Below are 20,937 nucleotides of genomic sequence, written 5' to 3' on the forward strand. Positions count from 1 at the left end.
CGACGCCGGACAGTTTAACAGCAACGTCATATTAAAGCGCCTTCAAAAGCGTGTTGCTATGGAGACGAGGCTCCCGTTCACAGACTGAGGATATTTTTTACACCTTTTAAGTGTTTTTATTTTTCAGCCATGGACTCAAAAATACGCCTAGAAATTATCGGCTTAGTTAAAGACCGTAATTTCCATGTTGCCCGAAGTATTGCCGAAGTAAAACGCCATTTCCCTAGAGTTTTATATCGCATTATTGATTTGTTTTCACCTGTTTTCACCGTTAACAATACTTGATTTTTTTGTGTATGCGCCACAGGGACTAAAACAGAAGTTTCCCGATGCATTTCTGGAACCAAAAATTCGACCATTACTCGAATTTGACTGGCACTCATATCTGTGCAACAAGAAAAGGGTAAGTTTTCTGATTAGCCTATGTGTGTTTAAAATCCAGCTCGTCCAGGAGACTATTCAAATAGAGTTTTGAGGAGTGTTTAAAGTAAAAGAGAAGTATTAGCAGTATATAAGACATAAAGTATCAAATACAAGTACTCATGAAGCAGTCACATCAGTTTTATATTACTAAATTATTATTAAATTGTTGTTATTAATGATGCATTACTGTGTAAACAACATTTAAATGTTCCAACTGGTCGAAGTGGAGCTCATTTTAATTAACTTTTAAATTGCTGGGCATTGTAGACTATTTTAGAATAATAACAATAACAATAAAAGCAGGTTTTGATGAGCTATTATTTGAGCCATTGTATGCATAATCTTAATCTGCAAAAAAACTTCTAATTAAAGACCTCAGATTAAAATTATACAGTACTTCAGTCAATATACTTATACTTTTTACTTTTTTTTTTTTTCCTTTATTGCCCTTGGTTGTAGAAGCTGCAGCAGTTTACTGAGGGTTGTACTCTACTATGCAGCTACACACGCTTACACAACACCATACAATACTGCTGTAGTTTTCTGTTATGGTCAGCCTATTCTGTAATCCTGAATCACAACACATCTGTTGTTCAACACTTGTGATTCAAGGAGCTGCGTGGTGAAGCGTGGCAGTACTCCAGCAGCCTGATGTGCTTTCTAAACGGCCTTCTTCTCGGTAATGAGAAGGATCTCGCCAGCTGGGCCAAGAATCAGTGGAGTTTCACATTCACGCGGCCACAGGCTTTCTACATGGCTCTCACTGAGGACTGCTACACCAAACACCTCCAGAACACTGGGGCAAGTTAAAAAAAAAAAAAAAAGAAAGAAATCTAAGTTAAAAAATATGGATTGAAAGTTCTTTTCTGTTTGTCATGGGAATCAGAAAGCAGGTCATTGACACCTGTACATGATAGGAAGCTAGCTTCAGTCATAAGAGACTCCTCTAGATGAATATTACTCAGTTTTCTATTAAATTTGTAAGACCTTGAAAAGAATCAAACAAAAATACAATTCTTTGTCCTTTCATTACAGCATCCGTTTGTCTTCATGGATATTGAGATAGCAGGAGAGCCAGCGGGGAGGTTACTGTTTGAAGTGAGGCACAGATTTACATAATTTCACATTGCTTGCACAAACCACCTGTGTTATCTCAAACCTCTGACGTTTTCAGGCATTCTGTGTTATTGAATTTGACAGAGATATTGTAGAAATTGCTGATATACAGAACAAAATGACCATTACACAATAGCAGGATGTTAATAAGACACGTTGTCCTCCCGCTCCTCAGCTGTTCTCAGATGTTTGTCCAAAGACATCAAAGAACTTTGAGGCTCTGTGCACAGGAGAGCAAGGTCTGTCCCAGAGTGGCCTCCCACTCTGCTACAAGGGCTCGGTGTTTCATCGTGTGTTGCCCAACGGCTGGGTTCAGGGAGGAGGTATGGTCCATACTAGTCCTGAAACAATGTGAATGACATGTAGTTGGTTTTCACATAGGAATTAAATACATAATCTCCCATTCAATGTTAGCATCAGTGCAGTTAATTTGATATATATGGGTTACATATATGCCACTTATAGAGATTTAAAATACATTGATAAACTGGGATTGTGGTCATGGCTATAATGGATTTAAACACTATTTATTTCTGCCCGTAAAAGCTGCATTATATCTAAGTCTCATAATTTTTTAACTCAACTGACTCTTCTGTTTCCAGTAAATGAAATAAGCAGTGAAGTAACATCCTGTCCACATTACTCATCTAAGCCCAACCGTTGTTTAGATTACGATAGCACCTAACGTTGTCAGCAAAATATCGTGGGATTCAGGAAGTGTGTTTTAACGGTGTCATTGTGGTACGGACACAGACAGTAGCTTTACATTTCAATTTTGCAGATATATCACCAGAGAGAAAAGGTGATGGAGGAGAATCAATCTACGGACCGACTTTTGAAGGTTAAAAAAAATAAAAACAGTCAAAAACATCTACATGAGAACCCACTGTTAATGCATGTATCATAGTGGATTTATATGTACTGTCTGTAAGTTGTCCTTTCTCCTTTTAGATGAGAGCTTTGCCGTGTCCCACACTAAACGGGGCATTCTAGGACTGGCCAATAAGGGTCCACACAGCAATGGATCCCAGTTCTACATCACCCTGCAGCCGACACCCTGGATGGACAAGACCTACGTTGCCTTTGGGTTTGTGTCACTAATTTGACTTGAGAGATGTTTGATTAATTTCCCAATTCTGCATAATCTCAGGTCTCCTATACAGTTTTGTTTTTATTTTTCATTCTAGGCAAGTGGTTGAGGGTGTCGATGTCCTCAGGAGATTAGAAGAAACTCCGACCTGTAATGAAAGACCCAAATATGACTGCAAAGTTACAGATTGTGGAATGTTTCAGTTTTAGCACCGACACATTCATTTTGATGTTGTTTTAAATAATTGTCATTCATGTAGTAAAATAAAAATAATGCACATGTAATATACGACTTATATTTAAATACACACATGCAAAAAAACTATTTTGATTTCTACAAAACTGTTGTATGTACTTTTAATTTGATATTTTATATGTGCATGTCTCAGATAAAATAAGGTTTGTGTCTTTGTGTCCCTGTCAACTAGGATTTTGTTAATCTGTATATGTGTGATATTACTATACTTTTATAACAGTGTCTTGGTGTTTTGAGAGTTACATGTAGTATGTTTTTCCACAAAATACAAAGAGGTAGAACAAATGACATATATGACATTCAGTAATGTTATTTTGTATGTAGTATACAGCAGCCCAGAGTAAACCTGTGCAGGTACTGAAATGCAAAACCAAAGCTGAAAATAAGGTGAACTTTAACATACTGATTGGCAACTCAGACTTCTTCTCTATCTCTGCCAATAAGTACATTTTAATATGAGTTAATAAGAGAGCTGTAGAGCATGGGTAGTTAACTAAAACTAAAGTAGGTTTCAAAATAATAGTTCACTGAAATAAAAATAAAAACTATAGTCATCAGAAAATAACGAAAACTAACCGAAATAATATTGTGTACTCACAAAACTGACGAAAATTACGTAAAATACACAGGAAATGTCTCTAGTGTTAGTCTTTACCAATTTGGTCAAATGTGTCAACACAAGACGCATTAGGAGGCATTGGTGCTAAAGTTTATGGAGGCTGGAATGTCTACATGGAGCCTATCCCAGCTGACATTGGGCGAGAGGCAGGGTACACCCTGGACAGGTCACCAGACTATCACAGGGCTGACACATAGAGACAGACAACCACTCACACTCACATTCACACCTACGGGCAATATAGAGTCACCAATTAACCTGCATGTCTTCGGACTGTGGGAGGAAGCCAGGGTACCCAGAGAAAGCCCACACTGACACAGGGAGAACATGCAAACTCTGACAGAAGGGCTCCCCCACCCTGGGTTTGAACCAGGAACCCTCTTATTGTGAAGTGACAATGCTAATTTGCTAACTGTAATGAAACAAACTACAGTATACTCCCCTACTTATGTCCATCCATCCATTTTCATAACCGCTTATCCTCTTGAGAGTCATGGGCTAAAATAACAATAAGTCATTCCTTGACATGGTCATTCTTCTGAGGTCATTTTGATGGAAGTAATGCAAAAGTAGTGTAATAAGACACACATTACAGACAGTTCTGTTGTAAAGTAACATTCCTTTCAAATGGAAGTAACCACTAAATTAAATTTTGAGCGTAACATGCCCAACACTGCTGCTTATAGGCCAGCAGTGATGGGGTTGGGGGCCACGGTGCATTTGTACCCAAGGCCCTGTACAGAGCCAGTCAGGCCGTGGTTGTGAGAGGTTATTTTTAGTACATTAATATTATGTGTTTTGCGTCACAGCTGTACTTTCTGTCAGCTATTTGTTTCCAGAAACGTCTCCCTCAGGCCAACAGAAGTGACGCCTAGCAGTTTGGTTAAGGATAATAAGGAGCTCCTCTCCCTCTTGCCTGTGACGTGGTGTCACTTCACGTACCCTCGTTTTTTCTCACTCCTCCCAGTAAAAAGTGCCACATGACCTGTCAAGTAGGAAGTAGCGAGCTAGCGAGCAGCAACAGCAGCAGCAACCAGTAAACGTAAGACGGGGAGGAAGCTGTGAAATCTCCGAAGTCTCATTCTCGACGTTTCTCGGCAGATAGGTTTTCCCTGTTGGATCAGAAGGAGCAATAAGTCGGCCGCAGTCATGTACCTGAAGGTGCTGTTTTTTACCGTAGCTGTGGCTCTGATCGGCGCAGCAGCCGCGACAGACTCAGGTAAGTTTGCGACCTCTCAGTGCTGAGCTAGCGGCTAGCTACACACAGCCGTGTCTCTCCTTAGCTCGGTGAAGACATCCACCAGTAAACTGATTTTAATCTGTGACTGTGTGCCTCCATTTTTGGTCATTACAGTGGCCGTTAGTCGCCTCGCTTTGACAGTTGACACTTGTCACTCATCCTTTTTTAAAGCTTACAACAAATACATGTTAGAAAAATATCCTTTTGGCAACTTGTCGGTTTTATCTGCACGCTCAAGTTGTCAGGTCCAGCTAACGCTTTAGCCTGCTAGCAAGCTGTGGGACCTGAAATTAGATTTAACCTGTGTAACCACAATATCTCTCCCATAATTCGAATGATAAGAGGCCACAGGGCTGAGTTATTGACTCTGGTGTAACCCTAATTGCCAGATCCAGTTGATCAAGAACCAGATTAGCTTGTTATGTAACAGCCTACATGTTTTCTCTCAGTTGTGTCACATTTTAAGATTCATAACAACGTAATGCCTTGCTGTTTTTGTTCCCACTAACAGGTTTGACTCTGTTATTATAAGTCACCCCCTCCACATTGTATGGCAACATCTGGAGAGCCACAGTTTCATTTTCCACCACATGTGGGAAGTTAACAATATTGAAAAACTACCACAGCTAAATTTGATTCATGATTTCTTTGCAGATGGATGCACCTCTCTGTCCTGTGCTTTATGTGAAACCGTTAATGACTGCCAGTGGGCTAACTGCACATCATGTGAGTATCTGTCCTGTGTGTGTGTGTGTGGCAGGTTGCACAGGTTGGTCTTTGTGTGTCCTAAATTGTCCAGACAGCTGAGCTGATTGGACACATGATTCCTGGGTATGGGGAGAATGTATAGCAGAGTGGATGCTGACTTTTAGATGATGTCATCTCAATATCCCTAAAGCCTGAGCTGTATCGTAATCGTCTGGCAACACCAGCCAAACACTGTGGATGTCTAGGTTGGGGCTAAATTCAGCAACTTATTGCATAGACTCACTATTTCTTATCATAACACATTTATTGTATAGTACTGGCAAGGCAAGGGAGGCAAAGCCTGAATTCTTTTGGACATTTAAGTCTCACTTTTATTCTGGTCGTGGTGTTGCTGCCCTTTGCTTACATCTCCCTATCGCTGTCCCGTAATTTCATTATGCTAATGGGAATGTCTGTCTAAACATGAGTTTGAGAAATCTGTCTGACTTCTGCACCATAGCACGTAGGATGTGGAGAAATATGCTGCAGTGGTATTTTTCAACCCTAATTTGGAAGTCTCGCTGGTTGTGATTTAGAAATATGCATCATTCAGTAAAAAGAAGTTGCCATAACAAAAGTGTATGACAGATTGTTTCCTGAGTCGACCAATGGCTTTCCATTGGCTGCGTGCTCCTCTTACGGTTTGTGGTTTTCAGCAGGAGAGGAGAGGAGCTGGTAGTGTTCACGTTGTTATCAGTGTCAGGAGACGAAGTTGCACGTTTTATGAGTAAAGAGGAAATCAGGTGTCATAAGCTTGTATCTTAAAATCATAGCTTTGACTCACAGATTCCTTTTGCAAATATGAAAAGGATTGTGTGATAAACTCTTGTGATTATGGGCTTTAAATCAAACTTCTGGCTATCTGTTTTGGAGCCAAATGCCACAATAGATCTCTGGCCCAAACCTGAACCTTGTATGTGAAAAAAAATCCTCTTAAGCATTGTGTTTATTGACTATATCGCCCCGGAGGGCTGTACTCCAGTGTTGGCCTGAGTTCAGTGTGTGTGTTAGATATACACAGGTCTCTGGTGATTGTGAATAAAATGAACAAGAGAGGAAGCGCAGGGGATGTGTGGCAGGAAGCCTGTAATATCCTCACGCTGGGGAACAGAAGGAAGGAGAGGATAACGGCACGAGTTAGAGGAAAGAGTGTGCAGATAGGATACAAGATTAGTTTCATGTGCCTTGTTCTCATAATTTATGTCTCGTGTGCAGTTCGGAGTGTACTGTGATCTCGTACATTCCAGTTTTCATTAGGCTCAGAGAATGAAAGATAACTCATGTAATCTCAACTGCATGACCTGTCGATCTAGCATATACAAACCCATTAAGCTTTGCTCCGACAACAGCTAACAGAAGTAGGATAAGCAGCGCAGGTATTTTACGTCTCATGGGAGTCAACCTGTTTGACAGCTTTCCCAATGAGAAGCTTTGATTCTCTCCAGGAGAGGGTGTTTACTGATTTGATGATTCCACGCCCTCCTTTTGCTTTGTTTCTCAATGTTGAATATACTTCTATTGATACATTACATAGGGAATCATTAGGCAGTTGAACAGGACAGGTAACATTACGATTAAATACCTGTTCTCAGAGACAAGTGGGACAGGATTGTTTAGCTTGTTGTATTTCCCAAGGGTCCAAGGGAGGAACCTGTACAGGTTTACAATTACAGGAAATAACAAACTCTGAGAGAAAAAAAACAAAATCAAAAACAAATGTATCGAGATCTGTGCTAGTTATAAGTTTGTAGTCTGTTCACAAATGTTTTAGTTCATAGTGTGAGTTTATATTGTACGCAAGATTTGCTTGGCAGTTATTTTTTCCCTTGATCCTTCAAAGTTAATGTACACAAGGACACATTGTTAAAAGTATTTGGGAGATTGATCTGTGTTTGTGTTGGAAAATGTGCCTCTTCTACCCAAACACTCTCCTCGCTGTTGTTACACACTCAAGCAAACAACTCTGACCAGCCTGCTACACAGGATACAAGCAGGTTTAACAGTGCTGAACAACACTGACTGCTTACGGCACAAACACACACATACACACACACACACACACACACACACACACACACACACACACACACACCAAGTAAGCCTAGAGCTAAAGCCTTTCACAAACCCGAGAATGGATCACCTATTTCATATGAACTCAGCAAAAACCGGAAAGGTCAGCTCTGGCTGAAGCACAGCATAACCACACTGCTGCAACGCCTACCACATTGTCATTACCAGATTTATCTTTGGTTTAGGGAATTTGTGTACACAAGGCTCTGGCGTCAGAGGCACATTTCCCTGCAGCCCAGTGTTTAAACACTCAAAAAACTTTACACGTGTACACGCAAGCTCTGCACTGCCTCTAAGTACAGCCCGTAGTCTGTGACAAAGCTGGTCGGGTGCTCTTAACCAACAGGCTGTTTTCTGTGGTTGAACCGAGGCTTTCACTCACAGCTCCAGCTCCAGCAAGCTGTGGATGTGACTCGTGGTGATGATGATGTCACCTTCTTGGAAAAGGGTGAGAGTCAGGCCTACCTTTCACAGCTGCCTGCGAGATAACAGCCCTCTGACCTACTGGAGGGTGAAAGAAACCCTCCTCCCACAAGCTTCGACATACATAGATGGCAGGATCAGATCACACAGAGAGTGGGAAGAATAATGCAGCCAACACTTTACTTGATCTTTGATGAAACTAAATCACAGTTTGAAAGGCAGTGAGTCATTAAGTTATTAGCTTTAAACAGTTTCACTCTTTGAGTTTTAAGATATATGAGGCTGATTATGTTTGGTGCTAATTTTTCTCCTTGATCAGTTGTAACAAAACTGCTAGATCCTGTAACGTAGCAGGATTAACAGTCTGGAAAATGGTGAAAATGCATATAGACAGTAGAAGCCTGAGAGAATAACTAGTGAAAACCACAAGGCTCAGTGATAACCATATAATGAAACCAACAGCCAAACGACACAGTAAAACAGAAACTTTACTTCATGCTCCACAAACTAACAATTGTGACAGGATGGTCATTTGGTAGTTGCTTGTCTCCAAGGACAGTGCACAGAGATGCATAACCTGATATAAGGGATGGGATGATGTACGGTTTTTATTGCAGACTTGCTATAAACACTCACAATAAGTTGATTGTGGCAAATTTCCATTATTGGGATAATTGTAAATATTGCATCCAGTATCAACGAAAGACACTGCTGGGCAGCCAACAATAACAGACTCTGCTAGGCTTGGGTGGTATCAAGGTATTCAGTATACCGTGTACGGAGATGCTGTAGTCGATGTATTGTGAAGCATAGCGCATGCCAACAGAGGTCAGTCTCTACTAGTGGAACAGGCAGATGAACTGAGAAAGATGGCAAGCGCTGGGGATAAAACAAGCCCCCAGTGACAGTGCCTGGCTTTTCAGCCAATTTGACATAGTGGCCAAAAGTGGAATTACACTGTTTGGGTCCGTCACACGATGCTATGGGGCTCCAAAAGACTTCTCCCATGAACTTACATTGTTAATCAGTGGATAGATTTTTTTTTTTTAGCGTCTATCTATCACTATCAGGATTTGATCCATTTGGTCCATAACATTTTGAAAGTCTAGTAGATCCACACAATTTATCATTTCATTCATCAAATCATTTTATCTCCATCAAGTTAGCAGAGCATTAAACCAGAAGTTAGCCATTTGGCCGTGTTAGTTACTTAGTTTCTTATGCATTTGCTCTATGGGCCCTGCAGTGCAGACGATCTGGGTAATTTTAGACTACGGAAATTTAGCTTTTTGGCTTGAACAGGGCCCTGCCTCTGCCCCTGTTTAGGAGCACTTTAGTCTTCATAATCAAGGTGGGCCAGCCAACATGATCGAAGCTGTGTGTAGTGTTTGCCTCAAGAATATTGTGGCTAAAGAGTGTTAACTCGTTAAACTTCCATTCACACCTCAATACATGCCGCAGCAGCGTCATCAACTCCTCCAGCAAGAGTTTGCAAAAGAAGGGCGCTTATTTTCCAACTATTTATTATTCTATTGGCCATAAGTATTTAAACCCTGCAAGACTTGTCAAAGTAGGCTAATTGCATATGAGACACAAATTACTGCAGGCCAGACGATGTCCTACATGCTACCAGTGACCTCTGTCACCAACAGCTCAGTTTCTGCTTTGTTTGCTTGTTTGTTTTCACACAAATACTGTCATATACCATATACCTTGGTGTAATATCGTCAGAAAGGTAGAAAAAATAGATTGGAAAGATAAACAATACTGCTCAAGCCTGAATTCTACAATTAAAAAAAAAATAAAAAATCAGGCTGCATACATACAACTTCAAAAAAAAAAAAAAAAAAATCTTAGTCAAGCAGTGGCATATTTCATATCAAAAGATCTGATACCATTTCACATAGTCAAAAAGCATATCTGTGATACAACAAAAATTTGTTTCTTTACAAAATGTAAAGTAAAAAGATTTCTGTATGTTTTAGTGACATTTTAAGAGCATATTTCTATTATTAATGGGATAATATTGTCAATTGCGTTTATTTTGGCCAGGATAATTGAACATGATATTTTCATATTTGATACATAATACAGCCCTTTAGCAGTGGAGAATGCAGCACATTTTTGGCCCTATTTGCAGTAAGCCTAAAGATGCTTTCAACAATGGCTGCAGCCTCCCTGTTAAAGTTGGTGAATCTGTAATTTATGGGCAGCCATCTGGTGGGAGTTGTTAAGTTTTGGTTGCTGTGGATTGTAGTATTAGAAGCAGGGAAGGTGCTGGAAAGCGTTTTACAGCAGTAGGTGCCCCACATTGAGTCGACACAGTTCCCTTTATGATGTTCCTGTATTCTGTCATGATAATGCCCCCGTGTGCACATATAAACAAATCCAACACAAAGATGAGGTCAAAGGCTACTCCCGTCACCACAATTAACTGTAAAGCTTTATGGAAAATATGTCTTCCTCTTCCCGTTACATGAGACGTTTAGTTTGGGAACCTGTAAGACAACAAAACAACAAGTGAGGGCAAGGTGTGGCCGTGCTGGGTGTTTGTGTACTGTTGATGTTTTCTCATTACTGTATCCATGTCCAGTAAGTCTGATCCTGACCAGTCACAGTATTTAGTGTTATAGTTTGTCAGTAAATAAGTAAGGGTTTTACATAATAGTTAAATACAGAACAGCTTTAGTTATTTGAAGATATTCAATTTACTATCATGTATATAAAGAAAAGCATCAACTGATATTTGAGAAGCATGAATCAGCATTTTTGGGCATTTTTGCTTGAAAAAAGATTAACCAGTTATCAAAATAATCCTCAATTCATCTTCTGTCGATCAGTAATTTCAACTCTAATACATGATATATTTATATTGATTATCAAAACATCACACACCTTCAGAATTCCAACATTTGCTTTTTTGCATGAAGGAAGTTTGACACAGTTGTACCCTGTTTATCAAATAACTTCCTGTACATATCCAGGAAATATCGTTTCTGACGTGTGGATATGTGTGCCAAAGCTTTAAAATCTGTTGACAGTTTAGCCCGAACAACAGCAGTAAAGTAAACACCATATAACTGGGTGTGGAAAGAATCTATAGTCACAAGGTGCTGTCTGACGTGACTCATGGTTTCCTCACTGTGACACAGGCTGAGTTGAAGATAGACATCTCTGTGTTCGGTTGTTTGATTTATGGAATTACATCTTGCTTAAGTTACTCATGTCTGTAAATTAATAAAATATTGTGTCTTAGGTAGGTGAATAAATACATAACTGAATCAATATTTAGTCTGTATCCTGACATTTTGTAAGAAATTGGGACAGGCAAGACTTCACAGAGGGGCAAAGTCCCTTTCTGTCATGGTTAATTAGTAATCCAAATTTACAATGAAAGAGAAAACACCTACGGTAGATGATCAAACTATGACTCAGCAAACACAACAGAAAAATCAAATTAAAGTATCTTCAGTCTTAGACAATTGTGACATGTAACTAAGTAAATGTAACAAACTGATTTGTGGCACTTTATACTTTTACATTTATTTGACATTTATTTTGCAGATCAACATTTTATTTACAAAACATTTGATTAGTTTGTAAAATATAATGCATTGTGACTGTTATACACTACCTGACAGTGTATGAAGTTGTTGAAATGAGCTCAACCTTGACTATCTACAACATTTAAATGCATCTTATATGTTTAAACATTAATGATAGTAGTGTAGTGCAAAAAAAAGGGTAGATGGCTTGGCATGCAGCTTTCTCCAGAGTGGTGCTCATATGTACAACTTTACACTCAACACTGTGCTCCCTTGGGTCCTAAGCAATACGCCTGCCATGACATAGTCACATCCCCTAGCAGTGCTAGAGTATACATATCTTTTGCGTACAGCAAGCTTTTTGGGGCCAGGCTATTTAATGGAACACAAGCATTCATTTTGAAAGTTAGATTGCTAATGCTTGAAATGTTTGAGTTAGCTACAGTGTAACCCCTCCAGTCTCTTTCTTCATCTGTACTGTAGCGAGAGTTGAGGATCGAGCTGTACCCAGCATGCAATTTAGCGGTGTAAGAGTTAAAAGCGAGTAGGTATAACTGCAGCTGGTGCAGTTATGTAACCTGTCCCCATACCTATACGTCACACCTCAATCACCCCCTCTTTGCTCCTTGGCCTGAGGGTGGAAGTCCTGTCACGATTGCTAAATTAGCGATTAGCTATCTATAAAGTATTACATTGAAAGGTTATGGTAAGGGTAATGGGAAGGTTACATCTTGTTACTTATGCTAATGCTGAGTTAGCAGTTAGCTAGCTATGAAGTATTGCGTTAAATGTTTAGGGTAAGGGTAATGGAAAGACTACATCTCCTGCTAATGCTGAGTTAGCAATTGGCTAGGTATGAAGAATTAAATGAAAAGGTTAGGGTAAGGATAATGAGAAGGCTACATCTCGTTACTCGTGCTAATGCTGAGTTAGTGATTAGCTAGCTATGGAGTATCACGTTAAAAGAGAGATGGTTAAGGTAAGGATTAGAGTAATGTAAAGGGTTATATCTTGTTACTTATAAAGGTAATCATGTTTTCATATATTCATATAAAGTGGATTGCTACATTTGGTCCCATTTATTCACCACAGCCTAGCGTTGTAGCAAGGTTCAGATAGCCCTCACGTTAGTGGGTTTGTCTTGTTTGTATTGGCGTGTCGTGTACACTACAAACATAATGTGCCTGCAGCTGTACATGTCTCGTTAATGGGTCCCCACTTAGTCAGGTCCCAGGAACACCTGTCAGCCATGGTTCCACTGTTTCCCAGTGGCCACTCGCAGAATTGCAGCAAAAATAAATAAAAAAATTCCCCCACGGCCCAAAAAGCATTTTTCCTGTACACCACCACTGTGAAAGAGAGGTCTGTAAAATTGTTAACACGACACCTTGAACTGCAGACGAGGTCAATTATTTGAATTTGATCCATGCAGGGTTTGTATCTGTTAAACTTTCAACAAGCTGAGAAAAACAATTTAAAAACCTGTAATGTCATCACAGTGAAAAGTCTGTGGGCTGTGCAGGAAATCGTGGGCAGGGCCAGTGGCAGAAACACACACATACTGCATACTGCATACCGCAGAATTGAACCCGGAAGCTAGGAACTTTTTTTTGACATATGTGCCAGGCGAGCTAATCCATTGAACTGAATTGGTGTCATCTTTAGGTTTTGCATCCAGCTACTATAATACATCTAGCTCTCAATACACTACACAGTATGTACATAACACCCTACTAATAAATATGTCCCATAGTCTCAAAAGCTTGCACTCCACACTGTACTACCTTTGGTCCTCAGCAATACACCCACCGAGTGGGAAGTTGATCTGATGAACCGCTGTCGAGAAAACTGAAGGACATATACAGACAGAGAGAGACTCCTTCCATCTTAGATAATCCTGTAGAATTTTGACTCTGACAGGAGCTATACTGTTGCAAAACAAATACTACATTTCATACCCCTCTGTCTCTCTCCAATTGTCCCAATCTACTGTCATCTGTGAATGAAGGCAAAAAATTATGATGATAAAGGTGGAAAAGAGGAATTTTTTGGTGATACTAATTTACGTAAGTAACATTTTCAATGTAGACCAATACATGCATACAGAACAGGTTTCATGCCCACCTTCATATCATCGAGTGTTATGATGGGGGCAGCAGGATGCCATCCTCCCAACTGCAGGATGTGGGCCTGTGTGAGCAACTGCTCTGACCTTCCTGTGTAGGAGATAAGAGATTTGCCCCACCGCATCTCATGTTGCTTAATATTTGTATAGTCGGAACAAGTGTGAGACAGATCATCAGATACAGCTGACTGTGTGCTCTATGAAAAGAAAAAAAACCTTGAGATGGAGACTGTTGGCCTTTATGTCTTGAACACAGGCAGTGATGCTGGTGGTTCCTCTTCTTTATGAGCTTTATAATGAGATTTCAGTGAGATGACTAATTGTTGCTCAGTCATCAGCTCACAATAACAGGTTCAGGATTGAAGTGCTTTTAATCCTGCAAACACAAGATGCTGAAATCTACTTTGATGACTTTGTAGAATTCATATGGCATGAACTGCACATTTAAATCACGATACCTTTGTCTCTTTCAGCAACTCCTAGCTGTCACAACACGACTTACGTGGCAGATAATGATACCTGCACCCCTGCCAGCTGCTCAGGTAAGTCTAGCAGCATAGCAGTCCTAAATATCAGAGTGGAAATTAACACTTTATATTAACATGTTCCTATAGGCCCTACAAGAATCAGCAGACTCTATATTTGTAATCAAAGACACTCATTTTTCCAAGTTAGGGGTATTGATAATCTGCAGATTCTGTTTGAGTGTAGCGAAGCTCTATCAAAGGTGTCAGTTAATGGTCAGTCTCAGCACTTTGGCTCCGTCTCTGTTGTCTTCGTGTGTGTCCCAAAACAGTTGGCTATGTGTAAAACATTAATTTTACCTTCCCTAAAGAAATGAGCCTTGTGTAGTCTCTGACCATCGTTGTTTGCTTGGTGTCTCTTGCTTTCACCCTTTCACCCTGTCTTGGTGTTGGTTCTCTGTCCAGCTGTTGAAAGCTCAACAATCGTGATTTCAACTGCCCCTGTGACTTCTCCCCATCCCACTACAGCCGCCCCTACCCCTGTTGTCACCACCGCCTCCTCTAACAGCAGCAGCCCTCTGCCCACCACAGGTAATCGGTCCCAAAAAAACTCCGCTACTGCCTGCTTTAGTCTGTGTTGTCCAGCATATAAGGTTTGAAATGGTCTTTTTAAAAGTTTTATCGACATCTCTTTAAAGGAACAGTTCACTCCAAAAGCAAAAATACATATTTTATCTCTCAGCTGTAGTGCTGTTTATCAATCTAGACTGTTTGGTGTAAGTTGATGATTGTTGGAGATATCGGCTGTAGAGTTGTCGGCCTCCTCTGGAATGTAATAGAACTAGATGGCACTCGAGTTGTGGTGCTCAAAGCGACAAAAAAAAAACATTTGGAAAAACTCAACAGCAATGTCTCTTCCCAGAAATCATGACCTGTTTACTCGAGATAATCCACAGACCTTGCTTTAAGCAGTTTCCTGTAGGAACTATTTTCTTTCTATAGAACTACACCCGCCAACCATATCACCATGCAGAAGGAAGCATGCATCTACTGCTAGCTCACCTAGCACCACTGAGCTAGCTAATGTCAAAGCTCAGCTGAGGAGGACGCCATTAAAGTCCATGTGAAACCTAAATTAGAACATCTTTAGCTTCTGTACTATGACATATCCCAAGCAAAATTTAAATCAAATCCAAGTCCAAATCCGCTAAAAAGTGGGCGGGCTTAGAGTTTAGCACGATAAGCTAAAGTTGAGTCCGCTGCTGAGTGCACTGTTAGCTCCACTCACACCTCCCCAACCATTGGATCAGGAGGAGGACAAGGCAGAGATGAATGAATTGAACCTCCACCACATTGTTTTGAAAATGACAAAAAAGGTTTTGCCCACTGGTATCTAAACACACATCTCTTCCAGTAGCTACTACAACGCACAAACAGTGAGTGCAGTTTTATATGACTGGTATGGCAAGATAGTCACCCAAAGTCTCACTTGACTGGATTTTGTGATCGCCCCTGACTGCACAATGAATCATCAGACATTTGAAACTATTGCACCTGGTCTCACAGAAAGAGGAAATACAGGGATTTTTTTTGTAAAAATACCCATACTGAGGATTTGACATACATCTGGCATTAAAAAAAGAGATAAATGATCAATTAACATGGGGACACAGAATTTAAACTGGGAACATTTATTTTGCATTTCATGGGAACTTGTATATTTACATCCTGCACTTGAACGAGCAAGCTGAGTCCCATTTCGTTCCATGATATTTGAGAGAAGGCAGACATCTCTATGGCCGATATCTCGGCCACTCGTCAACTGACACCAAAACAATGACTGATAAATAGCTCTACAGATATGTGTTTTTGATTTTTGGGTGAACTGTCCCTTTAAAGTTGTAATCCTTAAGAATTTTATGCGATCAAACACAGGTTTTTTTACACTGTTTATGGCCTCTATTTTTTTTAGCAGTAGCTATTCAGTGTATTAATGATGACTCCAAATGCCATCACATGCACGAGGGATTCACAGGAAACAATGCTGCATGTAATCCACCATTAATGTTTTTGTTTAATTGCGAGTGTTCATCAAAAATGCATCTACGAAAAAGACTTTTTCATCAGTGTATCATTTTTACTTTTAACGAGGGACTAGGAAGGAGCAGTGGGCTGTTGATGAAGGGACAACAATGCACACCTCTAACTATTCAGCAGGGCAGCAAACTTAAATCTGCCTGGAAATACTACTTGCCTGTGTACAGCATAAAATCAGGTTGCGGTTAAAATTATATTGACAGATTTATTTAGACAACGTGTTTCTTTAGCTGCAGATACGCCAAAGCATCAAAGCAGCTGCTCAATGAGTGTTTGCTTTGGTATTAAAGTGTTCTTACTGATGGTGTCTGCAAATCAACCACAACTGCAATCTTAAGGATTACAGCTTCAAACATCTTTAAAAGTCAAATGGTGGAAAAGCTAATGGATGTGTTTTTGCTGTGACCCTGCTACAGACAGTGCAAACCATTCCACCATTGCCCCTACTCACGCTGGTAACAGCTCCAGCCCCACGCCTCCATCCCCTTCTGCAAGTAAGTTGCAGAGTCTGACATTGTGATGGTGCAAGAATATTTCACATCTGCCCTGTAACGTACATACACAACAATCAACAACAATATCTAATCTCCATTTTCCTTTCCTCTGTCTCATATCACAGATGGAACCAGCACAACTACCACACCAGTTGCCCCCTCTCCCGCCCCTCACAAGAACACTTTCGACGCTGCAAGCTTCATCGGTGGAATAGTGCTGGTCCTGGGTCTGCAGGCCGTCATCTTCTTCCTCTACAAATTCTGCAAGTCCAAGGATCGCAACTACCACACCCTTTGAAGCAGTTGCACTTTATAGATCCACATCGCTCGACTTATCCCTCCCAACTAGAACCTTCCAGAGAAGACTCCCAACTCGGCACGCATTCATTGCAATGGACTCAAACAGTGTTTTCAAGCAGGTTTTTGTAGATCTTCAGTGTTTGTTCCTTGTGTGGTTTAGGCCTGCATTAGCCTGTATTAATGCACACACTCAGGCCTGTATATGATAATTCAACTAAACATATTTCCAGTGATATGGCATCTTAAGCCTTGAGCATATGGATTACATCACCTGGTAGATACTCCCACCTCCATTATGCCGTTAGTCATTCTGCGAAAAACCATTTTACAGCGAACTGAGGGGGTTCGTGTTATTTACAGCCCCTCCTCTTGTGGCTTCCTCAGTTAAACACACCACATGAGAGTTACAGAATTAGTCACGTACACAAAGTATCTTTCCTGTTGATGCTTTGGGAGTAGTACAGCAGCAAGCTGGCAGCATTTTGATTTGGAAACACTGTTTGAGTTCACAGCTATTCTTGAACGTGACGACTGCGATGATTCAGTGTTGCTTTTAGCCTGTTGAATCGTGGGCCGGCTCCCTCTTCTTCCATGCAGCTGTAACATGTATACGTGCTCATGGATGACGTAAAAGCGGTGGGGTTACTTAGGAGGGAATAAAAGCAACACCCAATCATCTGATGTCAAAGTACAACTAAAAAGCCATCCCTCTGGTCTTATTTTGGGCGTCTCCCTTGGCATTTAGGAGTGCTGTGTGTCTTCTGCTGTTGACTTCCCTGGGAAAATCTTTCACCCAATACTAGTTGGAAAAAATGTCAAAACTGCCAGTAGAGCAGCTCAATGCAATAAATCCCCTATAAAGTTAATTCCCTTTATTTCAGTCCCCCAACTGTCATATCTGATCATCGCCAACATTAAAACAGACCCACTCTGCTAACGTTGAGCTGGCACTTTGCCCCCGTTTCTGTTGGGTGGTCAAAAAGGGCCTGTGGGTCATATTGAGAGATTGTAGAATATTTCAGAGATATTAATAATTAATTTGTTTTAATAATGTATAATATGGAGATTGGGGAGATAAAGAGAACAGCATGCACCTTCTTGATGTGGACAGTGATAGCAGTGAAGTGCCTTTAATGTCCAGTATGACTTAAAGAGAGAAACGGAAGAGTCTTTTCTCCCTGGTTGAGGCCCAAGTGTTATCATTAGTTCGTTTGTGAGGAAGAAACGGTATCGCTGTGCAGATATTGGTGAGAACCGTAGTATCCCAGCTGGACTGAAGAGCCTTTTATTGTGAAGAATACAGACACTTGAGGGCCTTGATCAGTCATGATTGAAGTTTTTTCCCTATAAGTAGAGGACTATATTCATCATTGATGGTCTTCTCACTGGTGACTTTGTGTAAATGAATCGTTTGAGGGTGCTCTCCTGTTTTGTAGCGCCCAGTACTTCTCCCAAATTTCCTCCCACGTCACTATTTATGTTTCAGAACTCAGTTGTAAATTGTATTAAATTTTAAAGCATGAACAATGAGCTGGAAGGAAATTTCGAGGTCGATAGGTGCTGTAAATCAGGGAACGCAGCTTTAAAGAAAAGGCAAAAATATTGGGCTTAATTTAAAAACTTGAGTATTGGAGAGAGAGCATTGAGGTTAAAATGATGGACTGTTTGAGTGCTAGTTTGGTCATATGAGCAGTGCACCTCTGATTTCTGACTTTGCGGTGTAAATGAGAGGATTGTGAATGAAGTGCAACAACTAAGCGGCCGTGCTAGAGCTCATGTCAAGTTCTCTAATTAGCTTGCTGCTAACTGTGTGATTTTATTTTATTTTTTCTCCATTTTGTCCCTCCTGTACATAGCCATGTCCTGTTTTTATTCATCTTCTAGATTTCAACTTGAGGAAAGGCTAAATGAAGGAGTACATTTTGCTTGTAGCGGCTTGTTGGTGTCAAGAATGTTTGGTTTAATGTCCTTTTTTTCCCATTATTGCATGCTGGATGCTTGGAGTTGTGATTTTTCCTCCCATTGCATATGCTCTTAAGGATTTAGACACTCTTAAAAACCACTTGATTATTTGTAATTAGCCCATATGCTAGTTGAAAGAATGCCTTGAAACAGTGTGCATTGAGCCAAAGTCCTCAGTTTTTGGCATGGAAATTGAGCATTGCACTGACAAGCTTTGTTTTGTAACTTTGTCTTTGTAAATGTTTTCATGGTTCAGCCAAAAAAAAAAAAAAAATCAAATGCTTGTATAAATACTCAGTCTTGAATATTTACTAGATAATGGATGAATAATCACCTTGTTTTCTATGACCATGAACAGTGCAGATGTTTTTCTTTTGGCTTTCATAATTTAAGATTACATGTCTCCTGCTGCTCACCATTAACACGCCTTTTAACCTAGTCACCTGGTGGCATTAGGCTACAGCCCAAAGACCCAACTACGGCGAGAAGGCTCCAGAGTTTTGCCTTAGCTGCAACCATTTGGTCATTCTCTGCATGCGGAGAGCCTTCGCCCAAATTTAGAGAAACATTTTATTCACAGCTGTTTAGTTGCATGCTGTGTAAACCACTGAATCCAGTCTCTGCTTTAGACATGGTAGCTGCATTCCTGTAGAACACAGCATCACATGTTGGCATCATGGTGTGTCAAAACACCTCTGGTATCCGTGGATACCAATAGATGTCCATTGTGTTGCCTCTCCGCAGCTTCTCCTACAAGTTACTAACTCAGTCCGTGCACCTTTTAAGGAAAAGTGCCTTATTCAGTTAATATCCACATGTAGTTGTAGTTTGTAAAAATGATATGCCACACCTATTAAATATCAATGAGACTCAGCACTTTCAGACCCCTGTGAAGTGGTTTTCTGTGTCGTATTCTGCTTTAATGTCTGTTTCGTCATGCTCAGCCTTAACTTCTCGATCAAACCCACACAGCATTTGTTAGTGACAAGCTGTCCAGGCGATTACCAGGATGCTCTTGTTGAAAAGTTTGTTTGTTAGATGTATTTTGTACTGAATGGCTGACATTTCATTAGCATTTAAGTGCCTATATTTTGACCAAACAAACAGCAGAATTACAGGTGTTTAAATGCTGCTGAAATGGCTATAACCAGCTAATGAATGGCATCGTTTACTACTAGATGAAACCTGGTTGAAGCCTGGACAACTTGTCACCAGCACATTGTAACTTACAGTTGTAACCACAGCCACAGAACTTTAGTGTTCTTCATAAAATCAGTCACATGATGACTTAAAGTCCACTTTGCTTGTAATTTTCAATTGGTGCATTGAATGATGTTTTCTGTCTGGTGGGATTTTCAATTCAAAATCCTGATTTGCTTGGTCATGGAGGGCTCTCCTATCAGTTTTCAGCCTTGCGGTGTTCAATTACAAAAGCAACGAGTAAAAAGCTTTTTGATTCCCTCCTCGTGGCTTTATTTCTGCCTGCACACTCTGTAGTGCTATATCTTTTACCCTTTGTGTTAAGAGGCCATCTGTCTTGTAGGTACGATTTGTTTTGTTTTTTTGGCTTTGCTCCCACCCCACTTTGACACACAGCCATATGTAGACACTTGCAGGTGCCACAATGCCTCCTGAAATGTTTTGTGTTCTTCTTTTTTTTTCTTCTTCTCTCAAACCTTTTATTTTGTGCCTTGTTTTCTAGTGTTGCCTTTTAGTTTCACAATGTAAAGCCAATAAAGTTTGAATATTGTTAAACAAATCACAGTGTTTACCTTCTTCCTTTGGCAGCAGTGTCAAGTTTCTTGGAGCCAGTCATTTACATGACAAATCACAAGTGGGACGATGATACACAGCCCAGTCTCAGGTCTTTGGCTCCATCGCCATGGTTACAATTGAACAACTAGTTGCCCAGACAACCAAAGGTATCAGTTCAGGCGTTGCTTTGTCTTGCCTGGTGTGTGCAGCTA

The 20,937-nt window shown here is 40.4% G+C and overlaps 2 protein-coding genes across 4 annotated transcripts; both read left to right on the top strand.

Moving 5' to 3' along the window:
• Positions 1–62: 62 nt before the first annotated feature.
• On the top strand, positions 63–3,434 carry ppil6 (peptidylprolyl isomerase (cyclophilin)-like 6). Its single transcript, XM_049589524.1, has 8 exons — positions 63–207; positions 308–403; positions 1,036–1,224; positions 1,459–1,521; positions 1,715–1,862; positions 2,321–2,380; positions 2,491–2,626; positions 2,727–3,434. Exons 1-8 carry the CDS (start codon positions 130–132, stop codon positions 2,836–2,838), a joined length of 882 nt encoding a protein of 293 aa, XP_049445481.1. The 5' UTR covers positions 63–129; the 3' UTR covers positions 2,839–3,434.
• Positions 3,435–4,456: 1,022 nt separating this feature from the next.
• On the top strand, positions 4,457–20,729 carry cd164 (CD164 molecule, sialomucin). Of its 3 annotated transcripts, none has more exons than XM_049589526.1 (6): positions 4,457–4,722; positions 5,398–5,469; positions 14,127–14,195; positions 14,646–14,708; positions 16,631–16,708; positions 16,834–20,729. In XM_049589526.1, the coding sequence occupies exons 1-6, from the start codon at positions 4,653–4,655 to the stop codon at positions 17,004–17,006; spliced, it is 525 nt and encodes a 174-aa protein (XP_049445483.1). In that variant the 5' UTR covers positions 4,457–4,652; the 3' UTR covers positions 17,007–20,729. The 3 variants fall into 3 exon arrangements, with proteins under 3 accessions (XP_049445483.1, XP_049445482.1, XP_049445484.1); XM_049589525.1 differs by having other exon boundaries at positions 4,459–4,722; positions 14,583–14,708; XM_049589527.1 differs by lacking the exon at positions 14,646–14,708 and having other exon boundaries at positions 4,462–4,722.
• The last annotated feature ends 208 nt before the right edge of the window (positions 20,730–20,937 follow it).

Source organism: Epinephelus fuscoguttatus, linkage group LG11 (genome assembly GCF_011397635.1).
Source record: "Epinephelus fuscoguttatus linkage group LG11, E.fuscoguttatus.final_Chr_v1".
NCBI classification, from domain to species: Eukaryota; Metazoa; Chordata; class Actinopteri; order Perciformes; family Serranidae; genus Epinephelus; species Epinephelus fuscoguttatus.

What these genes read in the sequence shown, in the direction of transcription:
- cd164 (XM_049589525.1), top strand. Translation starts at nt 4,653, where the DNA reads ATGTACCTGAAGGTGCTGTTTTTTACCGTAGCTGTGGCTCTGATCGGC. An exon ending in GTGGGCTAACTGCACATCAT is followed by an intron (nt 5,470 to 14,126) that starts GTGAGTATCTGT and finishes TGTCTCTTTCAG; the next exon opens with CAACTCCTAGCTGTCACAAC. An exon ending in CAGCCCTCTGCCCACCACAG is followed by an intron (nt 14,709 to 16,630) that starts GTAATCGGTCCC and finishes ACCCTGCTACAG; the next exon opens with ACAGTGCAAACCATTCCACC.
- ppil6 (XM_049589524.1), top strand. Translation starts at nt 130, where the DNA reads ATGGACTCAAAAATACGCCTAGAAATTATCGGCTTAGTTAAAGACCGT. An exon ending in AACACCTCCAGAACACTGGG is followed by an intron (nt 1,225 to 1,458) that starts GCAAGTTAAAAA and finishes CTTTCATTACAG; the next exon opens with CATCCGTTTGTCTTCATGGA. An exon ending in CGGCTGGGTTCAGGGAGGAG is followed by an intron (nt 1,863 to 2,320) that starts GTATGGTCCATA and finishes TCAATTTTGCAG; the next exon opens with ATATATCACCAGAGAGAAAA.